The sequence below is a fragment of the Lemur catta genome, chromosome 5 (assembly GCF_020740605.2).
Source record: "Lemur catta isolate mLemCat1 chromosome 5, mLemCat1.pri, whole genome shotgun sequence".
Lineage (NCBI taxonomy): Eukaryota > Metazoa > Chordata > Mammalia > Primates > Lemuridae > Lemur > Lemur catta.
Window position 1 is genome coordinate 12,364,317 of NC_059132.1, and position 10,668 is coordinate 12,374,984.

General features: G+C 40.0%; 1 protein-coding gene across 2 annotated transcripts in view; it reads right to left on the reverse strand.

Annotated features, from left to right (window-relative positions):
- CPEB4 (cytoplasmic polyadenylation element binding protein 4) overlaps positions 1-8,717 on the reverse strand; it is a 67,362-nt gene extending 58,645 nt beyond the window's left edge. For both annotated transcript variants that reach the window (XM_045551146.1, XM_045551145.1), the window contains exon 1: positions 6,160-8,717. In XM_045551146.1, the coding sequence (XP_045407102.1) occupies positions 6,160-7,284 (1,125 nt within the window). In that variant the 5' untranslated portion in view covers positions 7,285-8,717. The remainder of the gene's footprint in view (positions 1-6,159) is intronic.
- Between the last annotated feature and the right edge of the window lie 1,951 nt (positions 8,718-10,668).

A 10,668-nucleotide genomic window follows, 5' to 3' on the forward strand; every position in this document is an offset into this window, starting at 1 on the left:
AGACCCTGTCTCTACTGAAAACAGAAAAATTACCTGGGTGTCATGGTGCGCACCTGTACTCCAGCCACTAGGGAGGCTGAGGCAGGAGAATCACTTGAGCCCAGGAGTTTGAGGTTGCCGTGAGCTAGGCTGATGCCACGGCACTCTAACCCAAGTGACAGAGCAAGACTCCATCTCAAAAAAGAAAATCTATGGTACCCTTTCCTATCTTTTACCAAAAAATCACAAATTCTCCATTCAAATGTCATCTCCTTTAATGTATGCAAAAGCAATTACATGTTCTAAAGTTCTTTAAAAAAGAACTATAGGCAAAATCTTTCAAACTACTGAAAGATACAGACTGCCAATGCTAATGAAAGTTTAAGCATATATATAATTATAAAGCTTCCCCTCAAGCAAATTGATAATTCTTCTAAACATTTTATCTGTCTTGGGTTATATCTATAGCTTATTCAAAAGGAGAACTAAGCATTGTTCAAAATCTTTCATGGGAACCCAAGCTATATTTGTAATTACTTTAATTTCATGACTTTACTCAATATTAGAGAGCCATATTTTAAATTTTAACAAATGTAAGCAACCTAATATGGCCACATACGTAAGGTACCTCACAATAACCCTTCACTGCTAGGTATTATTATCTTGATGAGATACTGCCTTCCAAATTTAAAAGATTTACTCAAGGTCACACTGCTAATTAGAGTTTAGAGTCAAACCTCTCTAAAAAAAAATTTACATGTTTTGTTTTATTTATTTAAAAAACAGCCTTATATATTAAATAATTATATTCAAATTCACAGAGTCAAACTTAAGTCTATCTAGATCCACAGCCTGTGCTTCACTCTACCACATTGTTTGGTCTCACAAAATAGTCTTTCTCAATAATTATTCCTGTTTCACCTTGAGAAAGGGATTAAAAGTAAGATCTACACCTTTATCTTTCCATCCACTAAGTATTTTCTGAAAACTTGAACATGGAACTCATTCTGTTTCAATAATATAAAATGTGACGAGGAAAAAAATTTGATGAGAATCTACATTAAATTTGAATCAAAAAATATATATTGCTCTAAATTTATTTTGGTAAAAACATATTTTCAATTTCTACAAAGCACCTTTGAACACTTAAACAAAATAAGTTTTGTCACAAAAAATTAAAATGAACGCTCACATTCTAGGCTCTCTGCCTTAAAGAAAACCACATTATTTACATTATCTTATCTGTGATGAGACCAAAACCCAGGTACGATACAGTGCCGAAAATGTGACAGTGAATGTTCAAGCTTATTTGCTAGTAAGACAGAGGAAAGTCATAAGGAAAATAAATTTAGTCATAAGGAAAATAAAATTCAAACCTGGCATATATTAATTTTAAGACTACTCTTCCCATTTCTTTCTCATAAACTGATACCAACAAGGTCTCAAAAGCTTAAACTCATGAACTCATAGTAGCATCTTTCTAGTTTTAACTAGCAACAACCACATTCACTAGGCTTGCAATAAACAGGTTTTTCCTGAAATATGTTGGAGTAATGTGCTAATGATATTCCACGGCTTCTCTGAAGACAACAACAAAAAAATCAAAAAACTCTACCCCAAAATTAGTTTCAGTTCCACCACAAAAGCAATTAAACCTAGTTAAAAGGCCCTCTGCAAAGAAGGGAAATTTATACCGGCTAGGCTTTTTTCCAATATCTCAATTCTGCTAGAACTAGAACCATCCAACTCACACTTTAAAGTTAAAAAGTAAGTCTCTTCCCTTCTAAGTCAAAGAAAATGTTTCCTATGCAAAAATCCCTCTTGGAAATATACTGTATTAAGAAACAAGAAAATGTAATGAGGTTGCACGTTAAACATTTTTAATAATTCACCATGAAGTTCAGAACTGCAACATTGCAGCAAACATAAGATGCAGTATATAATTTGGAGGATCCATATACTGACAAAACTAGGAGAGTTATTAAAGTGACATGAATTATTTGCCTGGTTAAGACAATTTAACACATCAGTGGTGCTAGTGTCTAAAATAAGAGCATATGGGCTCCAAGTAAAGTCCTAAACTGTTTCCCTATCAATCAAGTTTTAGGATAGTCTGTGACAAACATACAGATTTTTTGCTTACTTCCTGATTCTTAGCTAATGAAGATGGGAACATAATTGAGCTGTAGATAAGCAGGTGTCAGCCTATATACTAGGCAATTCTCCTTCACTTTCCTATAAGGACAGAAGATCTAGGCACCCCTCCAAAGAAGTGTTATATTTAAATATAATTATTGGCAGATGCCCCAATATAGTACTTGGTTTGGACATCAGAATTCCAAGATGTGTTTGGCAGGATAGGTAGGATTTTTTTTTTCCCCTTAATGTAAGAGTCAAATTATGCTCGTAGTCACATGAATATGGACCTTGTTTCTTCATTTTGAAATCAGGACAGTAAAACCAAATGTCACAAGGTTGAGAAATCCTACATAGGAAGTGAAATCACCTATGTGAAAATGCCTAGACCAGTGCCTGATGTATAGTATGTACTCAAAACTAAAACAAAAGTGTTGACTTAAATATTATTTAAGTTTAACATTTAAAGTTGATAAACAAGTACATTCTATTGTTTTCCACTTTCAAAACTCCATCTACAATCAGCTTTTGGTAATCATGTATCACTGTAAAATTTTTTCTTTCATCTTACATGCTTCTGGAAGGCATTTCCTTCCCCCACACCCCCATATTATGATTATGTGAAGACACACTGTAGTAAAATTGTTAAGAGCCAAATCTTGTGTGTGAATAATAATTTCTACCTCATAGAATTGTTGAATGAATTAAATGAGTTAATATATGTAAAACACATAGAACACAGTAGGCATGTTAGCTGTTATGAAATGCATATTAGTTCAGCTGTGTCTAAAAACAAGATTTGAGGCATTCCATCTGAATTCATGTAATTTAATTTTAAGCTAAGCAAAAGTAACTTAGAAACAAATTTTAATACAAAAAAATTCCCAAAATAAAATGCTTTCCCATATCAGTTATTGGGGGCTCATTCACATACTTGGAATCTCTGCTCATGCTTGATAAACATGGATACAAGGGAATGTTGAGATTGGACCAAAAAACTAATTTAAAATGTTATCATTAATTTTAATTACTGCATGTACCCAAACCTGCAGTAAACAAAAGTAAGAATCATTCTGGTTCATTTCAAATTAAAATAAATGTTGCTCAGTACCAGTTACACTTGCGGTAAATTATTGTCTTTTAATATAACAATACCATGCTAGCCTTAGATTGAATACCAATATTATAATGTAACCATGTAAGCTCTATCCTGTAAAGTCTGTGGCATATTTCAAGATCTCTCTATAACACCTAAGAAATTCTTTTTAATGGCAATTGAAATTAAATTGCTAATATCTATAAAATTTCTTTCCTAAAACTAATAGTGCTTAAGTTATAAATTTAAATAATATAGGAGTATTTAGAAAGAAGAATGTGGATTGTAGTTGCAACAGTTCAGCTAAATTTCACAGTAGGTTACTTTAGAATCATAAGGAGCCTCAGTGATGACCCAGGTCACACCTCAATTTTATGAAGAAACTGAGGCCCCCAAATGTTGATTCTGATAGAGCCAATACCACAACCTAGCTCCTGGCTCCCAGTCAAATAAATGTTTCTCCGTTTTTTTTTTTCCCCAGATCAAATTTAACCAAGTCATTCATATCAACTCAAAAGGGTACTTTTTGCCAAAAAACTAATTGAAAAGAATTATTGTTTAAAAACACACACATACACAAAAAGAACTGCATTCATTTAAGTAAGAACCACAGTTAGTCAGTTTATTTACTTCTTATGATTTTTTTCAAAACCCAATTAGGAGGAGTTTCTTGCCATAGAGATTTTTTCAAATCACTTATTTCTCCTGTGACTTTCAAATCACCCCCTTGCTAGCTCTCTCTCCTTGTGCTCATGCTCTCTTTCTCACACTTTTTCTCACACACACACATTCTCTCTCTTCCAAATGGTGGGGATGGGGAATAGAAATCAGCAATTTACTTTGTAATCCTACCACATTTGAGCCAGATACATTGACCCCATCCTTTTTCTATCCATAATATACAGCAATTCTAAGTGAAAAGTTAGTTTCTAACAATATCTTTTAGTATCTATCTTACTCTATTATTTCATAAATCAGCCTAATTAGCCTCCAAAGAAACTGTCTGATCAAAAAGGTTTCACACGTTAAACACATTCAATTAGCACAATGGGAAAAATATTAATATGCATATTTATTCATTTTATGGACTTTTCATTTTTCCCAAAGCAAAACTTTATCGAAAAGTACTAAGCTGAGAATGGGAAACAGACCATGAGGTCACATAAATTCATTCTGCCAGTGTATAGGAGCAAAGTAGGACAGAAAAGTATCTTCAGTTCTGAGTTAAATCTTAATCCAATTAAAATGTATAAAATGCTATCTTGGATTTTTAAGATTAGCAAAAGAGGAATAATTCATAAAAGTTATCATTGTACTAAATGTCCTTTAAATTTACATTCTAAAGAATATCAAAAGCAACTTTTTAAAAATAGACTTCACGAAATTGTCAATGTCTTAAACAGCATTTTACCTGACCATTAAAGCAGCAATTGCTCTTTAGTTTGAGTAAAAACTGTTTCTAAAAGCAAATACCTTAATAGTGAGTATATGTGGTGTACATTTTTAATAAAAAAATAAAAGCAAATGCCAAAAGCTTTTTGAAAGGCAAAAAAATCATTTAAAAAATGTAAATATAACCAAACATTTTAAGCTACATTGCACCTGAATCCTCAGGGAAGGAATACATATTTAACCCCTTGGAATGACACGGGGGTCTCATGACAAACTTCCTGCACCCTCAACAAATTACTAATTAAAAAAGATAATTCTGCTTGTGCTAACATCATATTTGGGAACACTGCAACTATTTTGTAATCTTTTTTAGCTCTTGCAGAAAAATTTCTCAAATAACCCTCTAGCTGTAGCACATGAGTATATACACACATGTATGTATATATATTTTTAATATTTGTTTTTTTAACCTAGAATTTGTACTCTTACTAGCTGTGTGCTCTTGGGCGAGTTATTATTTCTTTCTGATACTCAATTTCCTCATCTGTAACATGGGGATAATAATAGAACTTACCTTGTGGGGTTGTTGTGAGGACTGGATTCAATGTTAGTTTATTACCCCCTATAAATTTCCTAAACACATGTAAATGATCATATCCCCAAGTATATTGTTTAACTATGAAATTCTCTTTATCTTATTTGTATCAACTAAACTGGCTGCTCAATAACTCAAAAACATCAAACAATGACTCTTGCCAGAATAAGGATATACTGATAACAAGAAAGACAAGTGATCTTTGCCTAGATCTATTTTTAGGAACAGTTTAATTATCTACACCCCTAGCGTTAACACTGGAAAATAAACAAATGGGTGAAAGGCACAGAGTCACTCTGAGATCAACAGTTTCATAGTATTCAAAAATAAATGGGGATAAAGAAGACATTTAGATCATTTCTCTCTCACTAGTAGTCCTTACTGACATAAAGTAGGCCAGAATTTGCAAAGACATTTAAGAGGAATTGCGGAATTGATCAGACTGTGCAGACTTCAAGGTTCAGAGAAGTTTAAAATGTAACCAATGAGAAAACTGTAATTCAATAAGTGGTTTTCAGTGAATCACTACTTTATAGTGTCAAAAGAATTTTTTTTAGTTATTTAGTTACTTCATATGGGCAGAAAACATTCATTAGTTTCCACGATGAAATATACTTACATATATATTACTTATTCTCATTTAAATAAGTAGAGAAAAACTGACCCTGTCAGTCAAGAAAGGTATTACAGTTAATAATTATGACATCACTAGATACCTGGTATTCATAATTATCTATGGCAAGATTAAGGCTACAATTTAGAAAATTGCAAAAGAAACAGCTAAATATTTTGTACCAAATTACACGCCTCTCCTGCTAAAATGAGGTCTGGTAATTGATTCATTTTCTATCCAAGAAGTGCTCTGATGTGAATAAGGACAATCCAAACTCTTTAGTTACACAGATATTACACTATGCTCTTTCCCTATTCATCTTAATCTATTAATGGAACATAATCTTACCGGAAAAGGAAAAATGTTGTCAGCCCTGTTCAAGCTATCTTCCATCCAGGATTTAGGAGCAAAGGCAGAGCTGGGCCGAGCATACTTCTGAAGCTGAATATGATTGCTTGCAAAATTTTTCTTCAAAGGGGAGATGGAGTTCAGGGGCGTTATTCCACCATTCAGCCCTCTGCGGTGATCTCGGCCTTGGGAACCTCCCCAACCACCATATCCACCACCTCCTGGGCTCCAAGAAGAAGAGGGTGTTGGAGAGGGACTCTGGTAGCTGCTCCATGGAGAGGGGGGTTTGTTAAGATTATTCGCCAAATGAGGCAGCTGGTTAAAAGCAGCATTTCTATGTGTGAAGGGTGGGGGATGGGGACTGGCAGGAGACCTCCTTTGCTGCTGATGCTGGCTGTGATGATGCTGGAAATGAGGGTGATGAGGGTGGTGCTGTGAGAGAGGCCCGATCTGAGGAGAGAAGCTGCCTCCAAAGCCAGGGCTGACATGATGGGGAAAATTTTGAAACAACAGAGCACCGTTATTAGCCGAAGCGGCAGGGACCCCACCCTGGTGAAAGAAACTTGCATCTTCATTGATTATTGTAGAGGAAGAAGGCGCTATCGCTGCTGACCAGTTACTGAAACCAGTGAGAGACGATGCACTAGATGTCAAGGGTTGGGTCGAAGTACCTAGCCCGGTGGCTTCTTGATAATCAAATCCTGTCAAGACTGGAGATTCGATTCTTATTTTCTCCTTCCCATTGCCGTTCTCCGAAGAATTGTCCCCTTGATTTTCTTCTGATTTTGCCTTCTCGGTTTCAGGCAGTATTCCAGCTTCCTGACCGGGACTTGGGGAAAGCTGCTGCTTTTCTAAAGGGTCTTGCTGTTCCTGTTGCTGACTTTTTGCTTTTTCTGACCCCAAGATTTCATCCTGAATGTTATGGGTAGCTGGAGCAGGAAAGAGCCAAGCTGACCCAGCACTGCTGCCATTGGCAGCTGTGTTATTATTTATAAAAGCAGCAGGACTGGGGGTGGCATTTTGGTGATGGTGAGGAGGCTGCAGATGTGGATGGAATCTGACTGGAAAAGCAGATTTATTCCCAGTATTGCTTTGCACTAGCACTCCAAACCCGTAATCCCCCATTTATTATTTTTAGGATCAGAATCTCACAATAAAAAATGATAACCTGATGTCTCAACACCTTTTTTCTCTCTACTCAAAATTTAAGTTGTTTGTTTGCTTGAAATGTCTTATTTATAGCTAGTTCAAAGATCGCAGCTTATCACTCTAAATTGTTCTGATTTGGAATTCTGATCTCTGAAAGAAAAAAACACAACTAAAAAAATCTCTTAAAACATTGACATGGATCCAATTGGGCTTATTTCTATGAGGGAATAAAAATGAAGAGGGTAAAAATCAAGTCTTTGGTTAGTAAAATAGGCGCTTTCTTTTTCCAAAGGAAAATGTACATGAATGACAAAAACACAGCTTCTCAAGCATCTATGGATGTAGAAGAATAAGCATTGCGCAGAGTAAAAATATATATATATATATATAATTTAACAATCACATATGGTCTTCCTCAGCAGTTTAGATTCACTCACATAAAAATTAGAATAGGGCTAAGGGGAGAATATGTTCTTTTCTTGGCAGCTTGGTTAAAAAAATCAGGAATAATTTAAGAACATTATATATTATATATTTATATATATAGATTATATTAGGTTATCTGGGGCGGGAGGTGAATTCCTAATTCCTGGTTGCGGGAGAGGAAATCAGCACTGACTAATGGAAAGATGATTGCAGGGAGGTTTCTCCTGTTCCTGGTCCTGTTTCTGCTCCTTCGCAGGGTGTAGTTTTGGCCTCTGGGGCTGTTCCTGAGGCTCCGGGTGCAGATCTTGCCGTGGTCGCTGTTCCTGGGCTCCCCCCGGCTTCCTCTCCCCCATGAAAGGGGTTGGAAACACCCGTTTCTCCCTCCTTGGGGTTGGGGGAGGTCGCGATCAGGAAGGATTAGCAAGACTCAGCAAGGGCGAGCTGACGGCCCGGGGGTGCGGGGACCGAGGGGGCGACCTGGAAGGTCCTGCGGTTTCTGCCTCTTCCCCTCTCTGCGGCTCCGGGTTTTTTCTCCCTCATGGGACCCAGAGGAGGTTTGTTCAATTCTCTCAGTTCGATTCTCCGCAGGGGGGTGAGGGGTGAAAAAAAGGGGGAAAAAAGGAAAAAACCACTACCGCAGTTATCCTAAAGGAGAAGGGCCTCCCCCCCTGGAGCGCTCTCTCTGTTTTCCCCCAGGTTTTTTAAAAACTGTAATTTAGAAGGCTTTTGTTTCTCCTCACGGTTGCTGGGCCGTCGCTGCCGCCGCCGCTGCTCTGCCCCGGTCCCGCAGTCCCCGCTGTCGTTGTTGCGGACTCCGCCTGGCTCTTCTTTTTCTTTTCTTCTTCCTCCTCTTCCTTCTCTGCTGACGCCGCTGCCGCCGCCGCTGCCGCCGCCGCCGCCGCCGCCACCTCCCGGTGCCCGGGTCCCGCAGCCGCGGCTGAGTCCTTCTCCTCAGGACCGAGCCGAGTGAAATGACAACCAGCTGGAAAGACCAAGAGACACTTCCGGTTCGAAGAGGGAGGGGTGGGGTAGCACGGACACCCCACCCACCTGCCCAAAGACCAATCATCTGCTAGAACTCAGACAAGACCACGCCCCCCGGGCTCAGGGGCCCTCCCAGGAAGGTCAAAAAGTTACCTTGAGAGACGCCCCTTCCGTCTGCGCCTCGCCCGGCGAGTGAGGCCCGGAGCCCGGAACCCTCTCCCGACCCAGGCTGAGCGCAGCAGGTCGCCATGTTTTGTGTGGGCAAAGGAGTCCTTCGCTATTTGTCTTCCCCACCCGGGCTTTGTGGGAGGAGAAATGGGGGACGCGCCAAAAAGAATGGGTTCCTCGCGCACTGTATCTTAGAATAAAGGTGCTGGTGATCAAAGTGGTGACCCATGAAACCGTGGATGAGCGAGGAGACTGCCCGCAGTAAAGGTGGTGCCCCAGGCGTCACGTGCTCGGGCCCGAGCTCCGCCCCAGAGGGATCTGGAAGGGGGGGCGGGTCTTCCCAGCAGCTGCACGGTGCCTAGAACGGCGCATCCCCGTGCCCGGAATGCAGACTTGGCAAGGGACTCTCCCTTCAGCTTACATTCACCCACCCGCACCCCGGCTCCTCCGGCCTGTCTTAGGCTCGCCTCTGAAGCGGCCCCCCAAGCGTAGAGGTGCAGCTGCTGTGGGCGTCCGTGGCTAAGCCCCGCCGCATTCCATTCTAGTTCACCTTACACATTTCCAAAGCTAAAATCTCACCTGGGTGCTCCCCGCCTCCGATCTCTTCTATGGCTGCTCATTCCCTCGAGGAGAAAGGCCAAACTCCTTCGCCTGGTAGGGAAACCTTTCCACCTTGCGGGCAATATACCTTAATGCCTCATCTCCCTCCAAACACACTCTCGGTGGTTTTTTGCATGCCCTTTCCCCTCTCCTCCACTTGATAAACTCCTCTTTAGTTTTAGGAATCAATTCAAAAACTACCAACAGGGTCTTCTGAATGCTCTCAAGCGTCCACAGCCCTGTGTACCTCTGGTGCTTATTATCACACCATACTGGAATAGGTGTTTGTGTCTCCCGGACCTGTGCTCGGCTGTAGGCTCGCTGAGGAGCGGACATTGTAGCTACGAAGCATCAGTGAATGGATCCTGAAAACATGAATGAACAAACAGGCAAAAGTCATTCCTCCAGAATGGTTTTCCTGACTGCTCCTTTCACTAGTGCCTTGTAGATTCCTCTCTTTTAATTACTGCTGGTTGTCAGCAGGTTAGTTTCTTGAGGGCAAAGGCTGTGTCTGATTTATCTTTATGTCTCCAGTGGCCTGCAGAGAGTTTGGCACAGAGCACACTCAGGACATGTTTATAGAATGAATAAATGGATGTTCTGTGCCCAATAGATTGTTGAGAGTGTCTTGGAGCTACCAATTCTTCTCAGGAGCTAAATGGCCATGACTTGGAAGAAAGAGCACCTTTGAAACCAAACAGCCCTGAATTTGAACCCCAGCTCTGCTACATCCTAGTCGTCCAGACCTGGGTATCACCTGTACAAGCCCTGGGTTCCTCATAGATAAAATATAGACAATATTTCCTCCCTTGCTAGATTTACAAATTACATAAGATACATGTGAAGTTCTGGGCTCATAAGAGGTGTTCAAAAATGTCAGTTCCTTTTTAACATATTAAGTACAGAGAACTAGTTCACAAGTGTTGTTTGCCTAGAAGCAGCTGTGTGCATGAGGGAGTCTAGGAACATGTCTGGGTTTGTGGAAGGAGGCGGCACACCCAGGGCCACAGTCAGGTGCTGCCAGGACAGTCTCATCTTTTCAGGCTAAATCAAGTGTGGGCTGTAGGTTTGGGCTGGGCTGAAGCAAGCAAGAATGATCACTGGAGACATCTGTCAGCCTCCTGCTTGGGGACTGGAAGCATGGGAGAGGGAAGGAGAAATCAGTTCTCTTGGGTCAGCTGC